The following is a 20,599-nucleotide window of genomic DNA, read 5'->3' on the forward strand; positions in this document are numbered from 1 at the left end:
CTGATCAAATGAACTTTGCTGCCATAGAGACGCCACGAGCCTCTGGTCTCACTTTCTCTGAAGTCAAAGTGTGTGTGTGTAGCGTTACCTTCATCTGCAATGATTTAGCAACTCTTAATGTTGGACTGAGCTAAAATACATTCGATCCTCTTCACAGGTTTGGTCATTTGTATTTTCGCCGTACTTATTATTCTATTCTCTTCATGCATCCTATGAATCCTTGCACATGCTTTGCCTGGTCAAAATGAAAACACAGAAATGGAAATGACGTCCACACAGCGCCGCTCTGATTGTGCTTTGATTCTTTAATTCCTCTCTGTGTTTGGCTCGGCCATTTTGTAAACCCACAGCTAAATAATAAATAACAAAACAGAATTATTACAACAAGGTAGTAACACATGACATGGTACATACAGACACATGAACAGGCATGATTTCAACATGGGCTTGCTGCTGCCATAGAAAACAGAAATGAAAAGTAGCAACAGAATAAAGCAGATTCTCCACCAGTGGAGGAATGCACAGCGTGAGGCGTCTGTAAGGCAACTGGAGCATAGCGAGCGCACTGTGTGCGTGCATGAGTGGCAATGTGGCACCATGGAATAGACACCGTTACGATCAAAATCCAGAGGAGCTCGCATGTGTCTTTGACATGAGAATGCCCCTCAGGTTCCATTTTGGTACAAACTGGACTTTAGAGATAAACACAAAATAATCTTCTGAATAAACAAATCCTCATCTCCTCTCGTCAAGGTGCGTTATCTGTGGACTCATATCCACCCCCCTCGCAAACTATACAAACCACATATCCAACAAGGCCCTCAGAGTCCTGGGAAGAGACGAGGCAACCGTTTGTTGGTGTAAACTGTGGACGGCGGGCCTCGGGCCTGCAGCGCCGTGGTCCTCACTCCAGGTCCTGAAGGTTGATTGTGCTTCCCGTGAACTGGGAGTTGTCAGAGCCGTTGTCGTCCTCAGTCATCACCGAAGGTTCCTTTTGAGGAAACAGTCACACAGATCACTTCTCTTGTATCCAAACTGGGGTTGCAAAGAGACATCATACACTCAAAGAAGAGACACTGTGTGGCTGCAGATTGCAACAGATTGCAACTGAACACCCGGAGTGCAAACGTGGTAACACCATTCACCTCGCTCAGAGTTCATCCGTACCTTAATAACACAGGAGCAACAGAAGCCAGACTGACGGTACCACCGTGTTTGCACTCTGTGGCTCATCTTACCGTAGTTTCACTAGAGCGTTTGAGAACTACGGTGGCCTTCAGGGAACAGTGGAGATATGAAGCTAACAAAAACATGCTTCTATGTTAGAAAACATTTGTTTTAGAAGTAAATTGTTTCACACCCTAAGTTAGCCCACATTATCGGCTCGAATTGTCAAAGTGCCTCTCCACACTCGTTAACGTGCTGCCACAGGCAGAACACTGACTGTCAAGTCAAACAGGGGTTTTCTTTTATATAAATAGAAACAATATCAATAACTGAAAGGAATTTAAACTAATGGTAAATAAAATAATAAATGAAACCATTAGTAAAGGGTTTGATACTGACTGCGTGTGTTCGGAGGGAAAGCAGGGCGGAGGGAAAGCAGGGCGGAACCAATCTGCCTGGAGGTGTATATAACCAGTGACACAGTAACACACGGTGTCGCAGAAAATACTGTCCGGAAATTGGACAATCAAGTACCATCGAGGTCGTATCGGGTGGAGATCTGCGGACGTCACTGCATGACTGACGAGTCGGAAAGGTCTGGAGAGGCAGCCGGTAAGAGAGCGGACACTGCGTATAAGCAACTAAGACTTTGAAGTGATGTGAAACAAACTGCCGTCCAGTTTGCTAGCATTAGCATTAGCACGTAGCAACCTGCTCTTCACAGCTGCATGCACAGATCACTCTGTTTGTAATGCTGTTGTTTAATGATTGATTGTCCACAAATGTGTTTTATCTGGTTGCGGTAAATAGTAATAGTATGAGGTCAAATTATTCACTGTTGGTATTGTAAATATACATGATGGCATTAACTGTGTTTATTTATATCAGGGCATTTTAGATTGTAGGATTTGACACTGGTGCTTTATTTAATCAAAGCTTTGCCTGTGTAAATTATTCACTGTGTATTTAATATGGGTCCTGTTTCTTTTCAATTTAAAGGTTTTTTACCTGACTGAAAGAACTGAACAGCTAACAGTGCTAAGCTAAAAGGCTAAGTGGCTAAGCTGAACTACCGTAAGTGAGCTGAACTGAACTGTACTAAACTGAACCTACCAAAAATAAAAGGAGGAAAAAGGAAAAGTTGTTTGGTTTTTGAGTGGAATCCAGTTGGGACCCTTCAGGTGGACTCGATCCCTTTCAAGTGGGGAAAATGCAGACGTTAAGAACTTAACAGTAAAAAGACGGATAACTTGACACTGACAACTACAGTTTATTATCCTGTTACAATTGTTTGTTTTTAAGACAATGTGATTGAATAAAATATTGAAATAATGATCAGACAAGTTTTTTTAAATTTGTCGTTTTAAAGCGAGAAAAACAATTAGCTTTAGGAGCGGCTCTAGAAATGTGTGGAGTTATTGGACTGCATCTGCCTATCACTTGTAAGCATTGTACTCAAAGAAAATACAACTTTATTGTCCGTCTTAGCTGATCCTTCTATTCTATTCTACTTATGATGTGCTAAAAGGTTTGTTTTCACCTGCGTATGACATGTCAATACAGCCTGAGCAAATACACCTGTTATTACCATTTTATTATTGTTAATTCTCATGGAAATATTCCCAAAATTTTGCAACCCTGATCAAAATTAACCACATGTGGTTAACACATGGTGGCTGCTACAAATATACTGCTCAGTCAGGGTTCCCACTCTGGCATGACGGACAGGGATCATACTGTACAGTATCAGTGTAACACTTGGTGGAGTTGTGTTAAAATAAGTCAATAAAATCTTTCCCACCTGTAAGATGTTGACAGGCAGGTCGGCAGTGAGCTGAGAGTGGGAGCTGGAGGGTTGAGAGCTCAGCTGGAAGGCCAGGTCGCCATCACTGGCTGTGTCGTCCTGCATCGCGCACGCACGCGCACACACACACACACACACACACACACACACACACGTCCATCAGCATGTCTTTCAGCAGCAGCTAAGCTTTTCTGCCAACACAAATCTATGAAGTATTTCAATCAGGTTCAGTCAGGTGGTAATGTAATCACAAACAGACAATGAGATGTTTGGGGATCTGACCTGCAGCAGCTGAATCTGGACATACTGAGCCCCGGTGACAGGGTCACGCAGGGTCAGGCCTCCATTGGCTGCTGCCGCCCCTTCACCATAACGAACACCAGAGGGAGCCATCGCTGTAGGAGCCGAAGCTGCCTCTACTCCTTTCGTTTTCCTCTGACTCGACCCTGAAGCCCCTGGATAGAGCCAAAAGAGGACACCACCATCACTCGCTGTAGAACAATCACTTTGGTCTCTGTTCTAGGAGCATTAAATAAGGGCCTGGAATCGCTCCACCTGTCTTACCAGAGGAGGCTGAAGGACCTCTTTGCTTCTTTTTTTTGACCAGCTGGATGGCTCTGTAGTCCGTCCTTGCTGAGCCGCCACTCTCCTGACACACAAAAGAGGAAGGCAGAGGTTACTACACACCATTACGTGGGCCTCTCAGGGCCACGCTGCTAACAGCAGATTTGTGCCATTTCCCTTTCACGTCACAGAATACAACAAACAAACGCACATTTCCTTGAAAGACTACTCAAGCATTGTACTCAAAGAAAATATAACTTTATTGTCCGTCTTATCTGATCCTTCTATTCTATAACAGACTAATGGACAGTCTAAAAAAAACAAAGAAGCATAATCAGTGACATTTACTTTTTTGTTCCATGCCTTTTTGTTCCTCGTCAGAACCTGGCACCTACATTACCCACAATGCAACACATAAGCCTCAAGGTACACAGAGATGCGTGAGTGCTAGTAGCAGCTAATGTAGCCTGCAGCAGAGATGAGCAGCGGGCTACAGACGTCTGGTATCATCGCTTCTTTCTAACTTCACACCTACAGGTTTGTTTCTTATTTTCACTCTCTTCAGCCCCAACCGATGCTGACTCAAGTCAGTTGAGGACATTTATCAGACTTCACACAGCTCTATCTGGAGACACTTGTGGCTTTAGACAACTTCACATATGCAGTAGTATTCCCCAAACCCTGGAGAACAAGAGGGCATAAACCCCATTAAACTGAGCAGCATGAACACTCACCAGGAAGCTGCTTGGTGACACAGCATTGAGTTCCTGGTCTTTCTGTGGGCTGAAGCTGCTGCTGTGGCCGGGGAAAACAAACTGGGTGAGGACTTTCCCTCCCTCTTGAGGTCCCAGCACCTCCACGCAGCCTAGCAGAGGCCCCGCTCCCCCCTGGCCACCCGCCTTCGAGGGTGAGGCCAGCAGCTCGGCAACAGGGGCCACCACCAGGGAGGCAGGGGGCTCCACGCTCAGGGCACTGGAGGAGCTGAGTGGGTGCTGCAGAGCGGGGTCCACGGAGGCACCAGCACCCTGCATGGCGAAAGCCGTGAGGGTTCCCAAGGCATCCGGGGTAACCGTCTGCACATCATCCAGATTGAGAGTGCCCTGTGGTGGCAGGACGTCGCCCACTGATCCTTCCAAACCGTGGTGGGGGCCCATGTCAGCACTGGCTGCCAGGATTAGAGGGTCCACTGCTTTGGCCAACGTGGTGCTATTCCCGGGGCCCAGAGTGGTGCCCACCGAGGAGGGGTCGATGGTGAGGATGCCTGAGCTGACCAGGGAGAGGTCCATGGTGAAAGTGCCGTCACAGCCGCTCCCAGCGACAGGAATCCCCACCCCGATGCCAGCGGAGGGTGCAGCACCACCAGGCACAGCGGAGAAAAGAGAGCTGAGGTCCAGGTTGGTCAGCTGGTCGCCCCCGGCAATACCGGGCCCGGCAACTGTTGTTGGGGTGGAGCTGATGAGCTCGCTGCTGGGGGTCAGGGTGGGCGTGGTCTCCATCTGGCTGAGAACATCTGGCATGGAGAGAGGGGAAAGTCTGGAACTGTTTTGGTAGTAATGATGTTGTGGAATAAATGATTCACGTCTAATAGGGTTCTATACCAGCAGAAACTAAGACTTTATTACCTCACACTACATATTATAATGACATCCAATTATTGCCTCAATAGGAAGTTAGTTTGCTGAATGTTTATGGGTTTCATAAACCAGTGTTGACAATTTGCATTCATCTCACTACAGCAACAATCCCTTCAAAATATTGAAGTGGATTTTTGTGGCTGAGACGGAGCGTAGTTTGAACATAGTGGTTTTGTGCTATTATCTCCGCCATGATCATGAGATTGGACGTGCGTGTACGCGTCTGTCCACGGCTAATCCTGCATACTGCTGCACCAAACTCAATAATATCGCCATAGACATAGTTATCGCGATAATATGGTTATTTTAAATTGTCTTGATCATGATAATCAGGTAATGAAAGTCTGACATTGTATAACATTTAATTGTACACAGACAGAAGTGGGCCACCTATGAGCTCCAGCACTCTGGTAAAGGAGGAGGGATAAGTAGTCAAACCATTCCAATAAATGCCTTCCTGTGACGGTCACTAACCAGGACTGAGGTGGTGGTGTTTGAGCATGTGGCTCTTCAGGCTGCTGCGGGAGGAGAAGTGCTTGGAGCAGTTGGCCACAGGACAGCGGGTCCTCAGGGTGCTGGCGTCCTGCTTATGCTTCTTGGAGTGGATGTACAGGCTGCTGCGTGCTGAGAACTTGGCATTACAGCCTGAAGAACATGAAGGACACAAACGCCATGAATGATCTGTCTTCAGATGACGTGAAACTACTCCAAGCGAAAACAAACTTTTTGACTGCAGTGACAGGAAAAAAGAAAAACTCCTCTCTGTTCATCTGTAACTGATCGAACAGTCCCCCTCCTGTCCTTTGTTTCTGGTACCTGTACGTACCTTCTGCATGGCACTGGAAGGGCTTGGTACCCAGATGGGTGATACTGTGACCCTTCAGGTGCTCTGCCCGGGTGAAGGATTTCCCACAACCCTCCTCTGCACAGACAAAGCGTCGGTCATCATCGTGTTTCCTGATAAACAAAGAAGGATATAGGTCACTATAGGTACAACTGGTGGACAGAGAGAAAGAGAAAAAAATCATTCTATTTTAATGCAACTATATCAAAACTGAAATAACAGTTTTGATATAAGGCAAGGGGAACCAAGACCAAAAGATACTAGTTTTCAACAATAAAGCAGGACTGCAACGGTAAACTCCTCCCCCCGTGCTGCTACCTTGATGTGGTGGGGAGGCTTGCGTGCCTCAATGACCCTGTGAGCTATACCGACGGGGGCTTAGGTCCCTGGCAGGTTTAACCATGCCGGGCAGGTTTAACCATGCCGGGCAGGTTACGGGTGAGGGGTCTGACAATGGCCGGCACCTGGTCCTCCAGGTTTGGGGGTTGGGCTCAGGGTTAACAGCTCTGTCCTGTAAAATAAGTATTGTCACGGAAACAGCAACAACAGTATCAAAAGCAACTAGATGTGATGGGTTTCCAGGTGTACCAATTGATGCCAGCATGAATGCCAGTGGTCAAAGCCATAAGGAAGCCACTGACAGGAAGTTGGAAGTTCCTCATATCAAGCACAAGCTTGCTGATATCACAAGAACAGCCTTACATTGGACACCAGAAGGGAAAAGAAAAAGAGGCCGACCAAGAAACACATGGAGAAGAACTGTGGAGAAGGAGATGCAGAGCCTAAACCACTCATGGGGCACCATCCAGCGACTCGCCCAGGACAGACAGGAGTGGAAGACTTTTGTTGCTGCCCTACATGCCAAGAGGCATGAAGGGAAATGATGATGCAGTAAACTGAAGTTTATTAAAACAATAACAGTTAAGAAGAATGCTGCTTTATATCACAAACATTCGGTGATAAAGCCTAAAAGAACTGCATCCAGACCAAAACTAAGCTGAATGACGTGTACGACAAATCCAAGGTTTACACAGCGTGTTATACTTGATGCAAAATGTGGTGTGTGGATCACAAAACCTTAAGTAATGTCAAAAGGTGAAATGTCTCAAGTCAGGGTAGCACTACTCCTTATCTGACATGAGTTGACAGTCACTGTTGTATGAGCACTTACCGTTTATGTCGGAGCAACTTAGACATGCTGGTGAAGGACCAGCCGCAGCCCTCAGAGTCACAGACAAACGGCCTCTCACCTGGAATCAGGACATTAGATGTTCATTTACCAGTGCACCTACGACCATTAGGACCAGAATAGATAACTTGTGATCGGCTAACTTTGGGCTAAACTCAGGCTTCCTGCTGTCACACATTTATCTGGTGTAATCATTGCTGCGCTGCTAACCTGCTTCTGAGGGGGTTCGGTTTAGATCAGGGGTGTCAAACTCATTTCCACTCTGGGCCACATCAGCATCACGGTCGCCCTCAAAGGGCCGGTTGTAACTGTAAGACTGTATAACTAACTTCTCCTAACATATTGTTAAATACCTCTCTCTGCATTTGATTGTTGTTTATTCAAGTGTACAAATATTGTACATGCAGTTATATAAACAAAAAATGATATTTAAACACATTTCTGTTATTATAACATAAATCATTTTAATTGAGGGTTAAGAAACCCACATGACTCTATCAAAGATCAAACTATTAAAGAAAATAACAAAGACAAATATCAAACACAAGGTATTACATTAACTTTGTTTAAAGCTGTTTGTGTCACCTCTCTGCATCACTAATGTTCCTCCCTGTCGTCGTCCTGTGCATGGCAGTTACATCCAAGAGCTCCTCACTGAGAGTCAGGTCTGATGAACATGGATAGATGCTCTGTATCCGTGTTGTCTGTGCTTTCATCAACAGCTAATTAGAAACACAAGTACCTGCTCGTCTCTTAGCTAGCTGTGTTGTTAGATTGCTGCTAGTTCATGAACTCGGTCTGCGATGGTGTTTCTTCAAAATGCTGACGTGAATTGTATTCCTTCATCACCGACACGCCTTATAACACAGAAGACAGACCCGTTTTTCTCCTTGAAGCACAAACATGTATTCGCTTTCCCATCTTTCATTACATTTTCTTCCCTCTGCATCAATTTTTCTCTTCGTGGACATTTTGGGATTATTTGTCGATCTTTTTCAATCGTTGGAAAACCTCTTTTCGGGCTGTTGCCTCTCTTGTCCACCTGTTGTGATAGTTTTAATGTCGGTACACAGACAACATGCTATCTCATAATTTCAACTTTCTATCTCATAATTTCGACCATGGGGATACTTTTATTTTCAAGTCTAACTTTTATTTAATTATTTTTCCAAAAAAAAAAAAAAAATAAGACGTAAAATGACATGGCGAGCCGGATTCGGCCCACGGGCCTTGAGTTTGACACGTGGTTTAGAGCAGTGATTCTCAACTGGTGGGTCGCGACCCAAAAGTGGGTCGCGACCCGTTTTCAGTGGGTTTTTGCCTGAAAGAAGAAAAAAAAAGAAAAGAATTGTGATTTTATTTTGAAGGGCATTTTTTATGCAGCGGAATTTTTTCAGCATTTACGGCACTTGTTCGGCGGTGCAGGAAAAACACTGACCAATGCGTTGTGAATCACATCATGTGATGCAGCTCAGCCAATCAAATATGGGCATTCTGCCAAGTTTCCTGACTTGAGTGAGATGTACACACACCGTGACACACGGGGAGAGCCGAGGATACAGAGAGCAGAGCAGGACTGTTGAAGTGAGAGTTGTGAAAATCAAATCATAGGACCATTTCCAAAAGAAAGAATGACCAGAGAGACCAGAGTCATTAGACTGACTGGACAGACTCATAGAGGTGAATTCTTCAAACACTAATTTCTCTTTTTGGAAGATGAGACTAAATATAATTTTGTGGCTTCATCACTTCACCCTGAATGAACTGAATTTAAAGCTGCAGGGCAATTCAGTGAACATAATTCATCTAAAATTGTGTTATGTAATTTATTCTTTAATCCAGCCATTATTTTACTTGAAATGGGAAGAACATTTATTCATGTATTTCTATGTATTATTTATAATCCATCCAGTTCAATTTGAAAAATGAGAATATTTGTTAAAATATAATTGATGTGTACTTTCTTTATTTGATTTGACAGTTTACTACACAGAGACGTTACTAGACTTCTTGAATATAGATATACCCAAATTATAGACATATAAAATTTGAATATATATATATATATATATATATATATATATATAAATTATTTGGGTCAAGGGTCCCGGCTTGTCATTAAGGGGTGATGGTGGGTCCCGCAGCCAGACCACTTGAGAACCACTGGTTTAGAGGATTCAGTACAGGCACATTTCTTAGGCTACGTCCACACTACTATGTTTCGATTTAAAAAAACGCAAATCTTTTGCTACGGTTATGTAGGGTTGGGTATCGTTTGGGTTTTTCCTGATACCGGTGCTAAAACGATACTTTTAAAACGATACCGGTGCCTAAACGGTGCCTGAACCGACCATTTATTAATTAAAGAACCTCAAGAACACTTAAAGCAAAGAACTTTGGGCCATAGTCTTACATGAAAACAAAAATATTGAAGATGTCCAATTTGAAACAAAATGAAATAAATAAATAAAAATAATACATTCAAGAATTCTGTTAAGTTTAAGTGCAACATGAGTTATGTTGATATCCTCGTCCTTTGATCAATACTGAAAGAAAGAAACAGCCAGTGAGCTAGCTTCCACTGTTTACACTGAACTGAACTGCTCAGCAACAACTTGGGTCTGTGTTTACTTCCTGTCCGGTTATGTCATTAAAATACACAATAATGTTTACCATTACTGTGACATTATTTTCAAAAAGATGAGAACATCTCCATTGTCTGGGGAGAAAGTCGACCTTTCTGTGGTGACTGGAATATTATTGGGCCTGTCTAGCTTCACTCTGATACTTCTGTCAGCACCTGAACCAGGTGTGTGTCTGTGTGACTCTCACAGAGGGGGCGTGTACAGCACCGGACTAAGAATCACTCCGCCGTGGTGAAAGCGGTCTCTACAGTCTTTGCCTTCTCATAGAGGTCTGGAACAGCTTCACACTGAAGTGGGTGCGTGAGTGGACGTCGTAGCGTGGCTCAAGCATTTCAACCAGATTTAGAAATCCTTTGTTTTCTACACCGGAGTGTCCCCGTCGCTGACAGACGGGATGGTGTCTACATATATGTGGACATGCTGATGTTTTGCCGTTGTCGTGTGTCTTTCTCTTTAAATAACGCCTACATACCGTAACGCTTTGTCCACCACCCTCATCCGTCATTATACGTTACAGGGAAGAGAAAATGTTCCCAAACTTGCGACTTAAATGACGCCGCGGCTTCTCAAGTTCCTCCGCTCACCATGACTTCACCGTTAAATGCTTCTAAGCTGCTCCGTTCACGTGAACACACTACTGCTTTATATCTGTTCACTGACACTCTGCATTGATATTCGGGGACTTATTTGAAAAGGAACAGCAGCAGTAGAACTTTACACACTATGATGATTACACTGTAAAAAAAAAAAGGAAAATAAATACTCGATTGATCCGCGGTTCATGAGTGATCCGAACCGTGAGGGGTGATCCGAACCGTGAGGGGTGATCCGAACGGATCACGGATCGATCCGTGACACCACTAGTGGCGGTAATGCGGCAATTCGTCGTTTGCCAACCGCCAGTTGGTCTCAAAGGAGGAGAAGAAGCTTTCGCGTGCCTGTGTTGTTGTGCTTTTGAGCGACAGCACTAAGTACCCCGTTGTAATAATACTGTGAGTGAGGAGTGGAGGACCGAGTCCTGCTGCCAGGATGGAGTCATCAGAGTCGTGTAAAAAAAGTATTTCAATCGGCTCAGGCACCGAAACGAAGCACCGAAATCTGCGTTGCGTTTCGGTAGGTACCGGACGTATAGGAACCGGTTCCATACCGGCACCGTTTTTCGGTACCCAACCCTACGGTTATGCCTAGCCTCCACACTACTCTAGCGTTCTACAACCCTTAAAATGGAACCGCTACCGATGCAGTTTTAGTGAAAAAACTCCGGGTTTGCCTCATCGTGTGGACAGGTGGAAACGTAGACCTTTGAAAATGACGACATGGACACCTGCATTCGCTACTTGATTGGGTCAGTAACAACGTGTCCTTCCCTGATTCATCATGCCGCCAGAAGACAAGAACAGCAGCCTTGATTACCGATCGACTACCAGGTTAATTCAACATGGAGAACTGATTACAGGCGTTGTTGAGCTTGTTGTCTGTACCAGCAGCTGTTGTGCAGTTAAATTCTGCATTTTATAACTCTACTACTGCCGACATGCGGAGGAAGCAGCTGTTATTGGAGCGATTAGCGAGCTACGTGTCCAGCAGCGTTATCAGACCTACGAAGCGGACGTCTGAAGTCAGTTTGCACCTTTGAGGAGGGCGATGGACACTAAACGGAGGACTTTCCTTTCCTTATTAATGCTAATTTTGTTCTGCACAACTATTGTGAAGTCCACACAAACTGTAAATGAACAAAAGCATAATGTTCTCCAGTAGACAGAGACTTCAGCCACCAGCAGAGCTACGAGTGAGAACAACAACGAAACTAACGAAACGAGTGAGAGATGTGTGTTGGCTAGGGCTGGGCGGTATGACCAAAAATGCATATCATGGTATTTTGTAAGATTCACGGTGTATCACCGTATTCCCCCCCCCCCACGTTAAAGCATTAATTAATTAACGCCGAAAAGAACCGTCTTCCGTTCCGTCACTTCCTGTTTCCTCCACCTACATTCCCCTGGGTCCTAGGTCCCTCCAGTACAGCTTCTTATCACCCTCTATGTACCAACATACATTTATAACAAATACCACACGCTAATCAGCGTTGCATATGATTCAAACCAAAATACCTTTTGTTGTTCAGTCTTTGTTCATCCTGCATCGCTCTTTTCTATTCTTTAATGTAACGTTACTGGAGAGACAGAGCCTCTAACCAGCTGTTAGCAGACTGCTATACCCAGCATGCAGTTTGGCGATGAAATTTTATAAATGTACAATTATTAGTGTTACAAATTGTTTATGTGTCACAAACTGTTGAGTCGTGGTGTTTTGCCCCGTTAAGGAGCATTAGTTGTGGGTTGTTAACTGTTGTTATAAAGTTATGACCATGACTAGGGTTCCCTCTCAATACACTTAAGATAACTAGCTCCGACCGCAGCGCTCTCAGCAGCGAACAATATATTTTGTTGCCTGTTGAAGAGCGACAGAAGTTGTTTTGGCTGTGCACCGGTATGACAGTATATGAAAAAATCATATCATACGGGAAATTAAAACTGGTACACCGGTTGAACCGGTATACCGCCCAGCCCTAGTGTTGGCCACATTTATGGACCCATAATCTAGTCAACCATTATGTGTAAGTGTTGATTTTAAAATAGATTTGATGTGTGTGTGTGTGAGAGAGAGAGCGAGCGAGCGAGAGAGCGAGCTCTCATCTGACATGAGTGAACAGAGGGCAACACATTAGTAGCATCATGTGATTGAGGGATGACTTCTTCTTTAAGAAAACCGCCTCAAACAGTCAGACTAGGGCTGGGCGATAAATCGATTTAATCGATTAATTCGAATGTGTGCTTTAAGGCGATGTGTTTTATTGAAAATCGAGAAAATCGCCCCCACCCCTTTTTCCCGTAGTAGAGTGCGCGCGCATTGTTTACAAACTAAAACAATGGCGGCCAGCAGCTTCACTGCTGCCGCCGCCACCTCACAAAAACAACCCAGCATTTTGGAGACATTCACCAACTGTACTCCGCATGAGAAGAAGAGTGCCCGGTGGAAAGCCATCACGGATGCAGTCGCGATGTATATCGCAAAAGATATGGTGCCCATATACACCGTGGAAAAGCCGGGGTTTATTCACCGTCTCAAAGCTTTGGACCCCAGGTACGTGCTACCAAGCCGTAAACATTTTTCTGACGTTGCCTTGCCTCGGCTGTACAATAGTACACGCCAAAGGATCTCTGCGGAGCTGGAGGGGATGTCATTCTACTCCGCAACAACTGACCTGTGGTCCAGCAGGTTGACCCAGACACCGATCCACTTGACTGGTGGAAGCGTCACCAACTTAACTTTCCAAGGCTAAGTACTTTAGCAAAGAAATACCTCTCTGTGCCAGCTACAAGTGCCCCCTCTGAGAGGCTTTTCAGTGTGTGGGGGGGGGCATTGTTACATGCCACCGTGCATGCCTGAAGCCAGAGGTAGTAGACAGGCTTGTCTTCCTGGCAAAAAATATTTAGAAAAAACATGCACTACTGTTTAATACTGTTGGTTATGTTGTGAATGCACTTGATTTTGTTTACATGCACTTATTTACTGTGCAAAATATGTTATGTTGATGTTAGATCAGATGTTGCACTTTTGAAAATGTGAATGTTAAAGGGTCATATACATTTTATTTCATGCTGTGTTTGTATCAGTGTATTCAGTTAGAAAAGCTTACTGTAAAAAGTTACATTTGCACAGTTGTTTACAATGGAAGGCTACTATTTAATGCCATTTAATGTTATGTTTAATTTAATTTTATATTTAAATGATTCAGGCAAACAAAAGAGTGACCAAATACTTTTTGTATACTACAGGCACCTTTCTACAATGTTCAGGTTTTGTTTGCACTTTATTTTTATCAACCTACTTGGGAAAATCATCACAAAATAAAAGAAAAAATTGTTTTCAACAGCTTCTGTCATCTGCAAAAAATTTTGGGGGAAAAAAATCGATTTAAATCGTGAATCGGATTTTTTGTAAAAAAATCGGAGATTTTTTTTTTAGGCCATATCGCCCAGCCCTAAGTCAGACTGTGGAGCATTCCCTCCCTCACACTTGGGGGAAGTTAGAGCAACATCATTGACTACTCTAATCTTGCATCAGCTCACCAGTGTGACTTCTCATGTGGATTTTGAGACGACAGGCCTTGTCATACGTCTTGTCGCAGCCCGGGTAGGTGCAGGTGAAGTGGCCCGTCTCTCTGAAGTGAGTGCGGTTGTGGGAGAACAGGGCACTGAAGGTGATGAAGGTTTTCTCACAGCCTGCATATGACAGGGGGAAACATGGAAGACGACAATAGTAGATGGCCTTTGGGATAAAACATCAGATGGATAGAGAAGATAAACATGGTGAGGTGCGTACAGTTTACTGGCATCATCTTCCGCATTAGTGACTTCAATTGCATTGTTTTTGAGGTAATCTGCTCCATATCCAATGTTAAGCATTGTACTGTTGTATGATACCATACCATCTGCCAACAGCAGATTGAGTATGTGTATGAAGGGAGAGTTGTAATGTGATAAAATACAAGCAAAAATATTTGTAAAAAAATCTAACATTCAGCTTGTGTTACCTGGGAATTCACACTTGTGGGGCCTCTGAGGCGCGAAGTGGACCCGCTGGTGATTGGTGAGTCGCGTAGCACTGCGGAACCTCTCGCTGCAGAGCTCGCAGATGAAGGCGGTGTCCTGCTCGTGGACTTTGACATGAGCCTTGAGGTTGTAGACTGTGGTGAAGCGCCGCCCACAGCCTTCGAACTGGCAGGAGTGCGGCCGCTGCTTGTCGTGGGACTGAAGATGCCGCTTCAGCTTGTAAGAGGTGCCGAAAGCCCAGCCGCAGCCCTCAATGGAGCACTGGTAGGGGCGTGGGTCCTCGGCATGGTGCAGGAGGTGAACTTTAAGTTTCTGACGTGTATCGAATATGATGGAGCAGCCGGGTTCTGGGCACCCAAAATAAGCCACAGTCTCTTTCTTGGAACGTATTAGCGGCAAAAACTGGAAGTCCCCACTGTGACAGTCTGCCACAATTGCTTTGGGGGATGAGGTGACCAGATCAGCCTCTGTTACAGTAAACAGCGTCCCCGCCTCCTGCTTAACCAAGGGACAGGAGGTCAGAGATGTCCCGAGCTCCGATAATGAGCAGTCATCCACCAGAGCCAGCTCGGAGTCACTCACAGACAAACCAGGCCTGGGCTCTTCCTGCTGGCTGGAGCTGGATACTGCCAGGGTGCTGATCTTCCCGATGGATTTAGTGCCACTGTCATAGTTGAGAAGAACAATGTCCTCATGGTCTTTCATGCCCAGGTGCTCCTTTAAGCTGACCATGTCATCCTCTTTGTGCACATATCCCTCTGGTGGAGCAGCGAGAGTCAGTATCCCGTTTTCTATAGTCACTATGATGCTTTGGTTGTTTATTGTGATGGTACCGGAAAAGGTTTCACTCGCGGGCGGACTTGCGGAGGCCGTCAGCGGGTTTGCGCTGCCCTGCAGCCCCGCTGAGTCGGAAATAAAGTCCGAGGTGTCCATGGCTTCCGCGACACCCGAGCTCCCTGAAATCAAGGCACTGCTCTCGTCAACACGAGAGTGCGACGAGAGCCCCCTAACCAGTTTACCTTCATTGTTCTCGGTACAGATCTGGCCACAAATCTTATCGCCATATTTATTTGTCAAAACAATGTCTTCGACAGTGTGGTGAAATACAGTCTGTTTAGCATTACTTACGGTAGCATTGTCGTTTAGCAAATTGAAAACATGGTCGGCTTTTTTCAGGGACTGGGTATCAAGACAGTTGACGTTGTCATTCGATCCATAAAGAATAACGTCACTGCTGCTTCCAAGCTCCATGGAGCCACAAGGACTTGCATTAGAGCACTCTGGTCTGCTACCTTTCACTCGATCGCCGCCCTCCGACGACACATCCGGTCGCTGCTTGCTCCCTTCACCGTTGCCATCCTCTTGAACGACATTAAAAACAACATACAATTCCTGGGTGGTTTTATCAGCCCTGTTCGCCGTGCTGAAGCTCCCCGGCACAGTAGCGCTGTGGCTGGCCAGAGAGGGCTGCTTGAAGGCGCCGTCCTCACGCTGCTGCCGTAAAACTGGACACGGTAACGTTAAGTGCCTCTGTGGCAGCGGTTCCTCTTCCCCTTCAAACAGAGGCAGCGCCATTTGCATTACAGTATCCCCGTTTTCTACCCCGTATTTCCAGGCAGTTCTTACAAACTCCCGCGAACCGAGCAGCGCGTCGAGCTCATTTTCTTTCTCCGTGCTCATGTTATGAAGTCCGACATTCGGCCCGGTGCCCGGTAAATGTGTTTTATCGGTTGGTTGCGGTTTGCTGATAGGCGAACAAGCCGCTCCGCTGCCATTTTCCGCCAGTAGGTGAAACGGTGATGATGTCCTCGGCCTAGTGTTGTTGTTGTTGTCACTTTGTGGCTCACGCTGCCCCAATAGTCCATCCGCTTCAGTTTCGGTGGAAATAAAGCAAGGTATCGGCCCGGTCGCTGATTGAAGAGGAGACAAAGTGGTTCTGTGTAGGGCGCCATGTTGAATGTGAATGTTTTGGGTACCAGAAAGCCCCTGGATTTCCATCTTGGTATCCCTGTAGCAGCGACACAGAAAAGGCCCGCCCTAGTTGACGGAGGCGTTCCAGAGAGCCACTGCACGGTTTACAGCAGGCCGGATGCTGCCTTTCTGGCCAGCATGGAAATTTGGGTAGTCACTGGTGGTGGGAAAACCCTCGGCGATTTATAACATGTGTATATAAGTTTATTGACAACCAAAGCCTTGTGGAACTGCGAGTTTTCCGCGATATAGTCTGTCATGGCTTTTTAGGTTTGACATGTAGGAGAAGGACTTGTAATGGTTTTTGAGACCTAAATTGACGAACATAGACCGTATGTCGAAAAGCACATGTCTGTATTTCAGTTTTCCATTTCAGTATATGGTATGTTATGAAAGTACAAACATTTGTCTTTTATCAGAGGGTAGATTTTTTTCTGAAGCTCAGTATGTGAGGTCTATCGAACCTTGAGTGACGATCTACGAGGAGTACCTGAAGGCAGCGTTAGCATCATAGTGAAGTGAAACTGGAGTGGATTTTTCAGGAGTTATATTTGTTATTACCAATAAGTAGCATATGTTGACATACTTGTATGATCTATTTCCTTATAATGCTTTAACTTCAAATTGAAATATGAAGCTAAATAATTTCATAATTCAAGAAATAAACATTTCAAATCACAGTCACTGTCTTTTTCCACTATATTTCCACTGAGTGGCAGTGTAGTAATATAAAACACACTAAAAGAAATTTTCTCAGAAGAAACACCAGATTTATTACCACTGTAGACCAATATTTAAAGAGCTTGGCACCCTTAGGGTTTAGACAATGCATTTAAGATTCACATTTCACTCTTGGTTATAATGTTTTGACGACAGAAGCATGTAGTAGAGGATAAAACATACCATAGCAAGTATGTTAAATATGAAAACAAATGAATTCTTCACCACAATCGGACATAACATTACAAAGTTTGACAGCTTTCTATAATATATAGGCTAATAGCTAATAAACTGAGCACGGAGAACTCTTGACAACTCACACACACAAGGAGAGTGACTTCATTCTCTGCTCAGGTAGACATTACTCCACTATATCTTTAGATATAGTAGAGTAGTCTACTCAATCATTTTTAAGTTAGCACCTTTAAGCTGGAGTAAACAAATATATATATATATATATATATTTTTTGCAATACCTACCAATGCCAATCCATATATTAGGAAGCAGAATAAATGGTAAACAAATTGTTGAACATTCCAGCCATGCTATTTTTTGAACAAGAGAAAATAAAAGGAGGAACATGAATTATAATAATTAACTTCTTGAGTATTTTTGTTCAGTCCTTAACATAACCCATCAATTACTCTCAAAATAGTAACAGACAACAGATGAGCCTTAAACATTACCTTTATTTTGGTTTCTAAGCAAAAGCTATAAAACAATGACAAACCAGAACTCAATTTTGACCGACACAAATGAAGGCAGAAAGACATATTTAGAATATCAAGAAAGGAACAAAATGGAAGGAAGCAAGACTTTCACAAAATATTCTGTACATCCCTTTAGATGTATTTACATTTTACCCATGTAGGTTGTATGGATCACATATGGGGGAAGTGGGGAGCGGGATACCGTCTGTGAGTGCCATTAACTAATACTGTACACACTATAGAAAGCACCACATGCTTCATACAAAAGTATCCGATACGTTTTTGTGACCGTGTGTTGGCGTACGTCTTGATAACACACACATGCATGTATGTTTCAAACAGTGTGATAGGAATCTATCCTACTATTGGTGTGGCTCCTCTATGTTTGGGATCATCACATTGCCAGTCCCTTCAAGTACACTGCACGCAATAACCGTAGAAATAGAAAGAACGCTCCTGCACAGAACACAAGTCAACACATGTAGGAATGTTTTTTGAAGTCATTTTCAAGATATGACTAAATATACAGTCAGTGTTTTTTCTTTTCTAAACAAGTACAATCATTGGCAGCATATCAGCCAAACAAGCATGCAAAATAACACAGTTGTCCTGTTTCGTCATAGAAAAATAGAGTCCTCCCTCGTAACACACTTGTAGGATTATGACAGAAATAAGGCCACATATCCATTTCCTTTCTAACACAATGACACATGCTTAATAATCCATCCAATACTGTTATAATTGGCTCTACAGACCTTCCCCGACTGTTTGAAACCGTTCCTGTTTAGTTGTTTGCTAAGTGCCAAAGGTCAGAGACAAAAAGTTTGGACCTGACTGCACAGTATGTGTGGAAAGGAATCCTGAATGCAGAAAGCAAAGGCATGAGAAATTAAATCACGAAACAGAGGATATGTCCGCAAAAAGAAAGTCAAATTCCAAATCAGTTTGGTTGTACAGCAGCTGTTGAGCCCAGACAGAGGCCAAACTCTGCATACATTTTTAAAAGGAGTCGGTCTGAGCGACCCTGACAGAGAACCAAACCTCACTCTCGTTTTCACTCTTTGTTACCGTCCCGTCACTGGTGAGAAATGAAGAAGAGTAAAAGATGACCCCTGATGCTTCCACACATTCTCTGCTACATACGAAGTATTCTGGGCCGTGAAATGCGCGCTGAACAACTCTGTTCATTTTAAACAGGCCCAGACAGCTTGAGAACCAGAGGGCACCCACCTCATGAATGATTCATCCCAAATGACAGCCACAGCTGAGAGTTACAATTTAGAGGAAGCGGAGGAGGGGTGGGGGTGAGGGGGTCAGCAGAGCACAGGCATATTTATGTTGGGCTTTGCGACCAGGGCTGAAATAGTCTCTGGATATTGTGTGGTGGCTGGGAGGAAGTGGAGGAGCTGGGAGTGGCAGGTAGTTCAGTCTGTTCTTCATCCCGAGCCAATTTCATGCTCGTATATATTTCCTGCTTTCAGGAGGGGCTCGCAAGCACCTTCCCTTCGTGTCCAAGTGGGATTAGTTTCGACTCGCCGAGGCTCAGTCTCTGAATGTTGACCTTGAAATGTAGAGCACCCTCCACCCCCTTCTATATCAACACACATTTGAATTTCATGTGTAGCATTTTCCTGAAGCAATAAAATGAACCATTGGCTCGCAGATGCCACAACCAGGACTGGATTTCATTTCTGCCTCTCTATTTTCAGATCCACCGTTTTCCTGTCAAGCCTCTAAAATGCCCTGAGGATAAAAAGGAAATGATGACTGAGGAAAACATGCTAAACTACAGAGTTGTGTGTTACACCTGCGATAGGTGCTGAAAGGTGTTTTCTACATTTCTAGTCCAGGTGTTGTTGAAGAAATCCATCCCCACCAACTCTTCTGGTAGGTGTCCCCTTCAATTTACTGCGGAAACGATGTTCAAAAGCCTGACTCGGTTCCTAACCCTGCAACCATGAAACACACACACACACACACACACACACACACACACACACAGACATAAACACACATCTCCCTTTTCTCAGATCTCAGACTACCGTACTCGCTGCCCTCGTCTCAAGCGTGCATGTTGCGTTCCTTGGGTGCAGGATTGGTGGATGTGGTGGTGGACATTGAGGGGGAGTCTGAGCTGGCGGGCAGAGGGGGCCGAGGTTTGATCCCCTTGCTCTTCATGAAGGACAGCAGCTGGTCGGGGATCTCCGCCAGGACGTCCTTAGCCAGGCGGGCCATGCTCAGGACCTGGTTCCCCGACCGGTCGATGTAGTCCCGGAAAGGAACGAACTGGATGGGAGCAGGAGAAATGGATGGGGATGACAACAGGGACATTTGCCTACATTTTGGTATCTTTCCTCGTGCTTGTTGGTGTGTAGTTGAACATCTATTCGGTATAGCAACTGAATTAATTTAAAGTTGAAAGAGGAACTTTCATTTTGGGTTGAATTTGGCGGTCCCTGTTGATAAAAGTGGTCGTGTTTCTGAGCACCAGAGTCCCTTCAGAAAACCTCATGTTACTGCAACAGGGTCTGACAGTCTGCCCCTCTCAGTCCTGGTTCTGGCTCTCCCGTGCCTCCCTTCCCTCCAGCGGGACCAGCAATACGTCCAGCAGCGTGGTATCGGCTTCCAGCGGGGACCGAAGGGGCAGAGAGGAGAAGCTCTGCTCCTGAAGGAGGAGGAGACGCTGCTGCCGGTAGCTGAGCTCTTGATCTCGCACCAGAGTTTCCGACTGCAG

At 44.8% G+C, this 20,599-nt stretch overlaps 1 protein-coding gene and 1 long non-coding RNA gene across 3 annotated transcripts; one reads left to right on the plus strand and one right to left on the minus strand.

Annotated features, from left to right (window-relative positions):
- Positions 1-285: 285 nt before the first annotated feature.
- Positions 286-16,468, minus strand: LOC306775203 (zinc finger protein ZXDC). 2 transcript variants are annotated; one of them, XM_079265510.1, is made up of 11 exons: positions 14,445-16,468; positions 13,981-14,133; positions 7,185-7,263; positions 5,996-6,126; positions 5,644-5,814; positions 4,270-5,045; positions 3,536-3,620; positions 3,254-3,426; positions 2,969-3,070; positions 2,281-2,361; positions 286-991 (listed from the first exon to the last, which is right to left on the minus strand). In XM_079265510.1, exons 1-11 carry the CDS (start codon positions 16,459-16,461, stop codon positions 905-907), a joined length of 3,855 nt encoding a protein of 1,284 aa, XP_079121636.1. In that variant the 5' UTR covers positions 16,462-16,468; the 3' UTR covers positions 286-904. The 2 variants fall into 2 exon arrangements, with proteins under 2 accessions (XP_079121636.1, XP_079121637.1); XM_079265511.1 differs by lacking the exon at positions 2,281-2,361.
- On the plus strand, positions 15,863-20,352 carry LOC306775206. The gene is made up of 3 exons (XR_013771865.1): positions 15,863-15,977; positions 19,575-19,752; positions 19,959-20,352. It is a non-coding gene; the product is annotated as an uncharacterized lncRNA (long non-coding RNA).
- Positions 20,353-20,599: the final 247 nt, after the last annotated feature.

The sequence above is a fragment of the Melanostigma gelatinosum genome (genome assembly GCF_949748355.1).
Source record: "Melanostigma gelatinosum genome assembly, chromosome: 3".
NCBI lineage: Eukaryota > Metazoa > Chordata > Actinopteri > Perciformes > Zoarcidae > Melanostigma > Melanostigma gelatinosum.

Bases quoted from the DNA above. Each gene is read 5' to 3' on its own strand.
- LOC306775203 (XM_079265510.1), bottom strand. From the start codon at position 16,461: ATGGAAATCCAGGGGCTTTCTGGTACCCAAAACATTCACATTCAACAT. The intron at 3,427-3,535 runs GTAAGACAGGTG...GGCTCTATCCAG, and splicing joins AGGTCCTTCAGCCTCCTCTG to GGGCTTCAGGGTCGAGTCAG. The intron at 2,362-2,968 runs GTGGGAAAGATT...CCCACTTGAAAG, and splicing joins TGCCTGTCAACATCTTACAG to GGATCGAGTCCACCTGAAGG.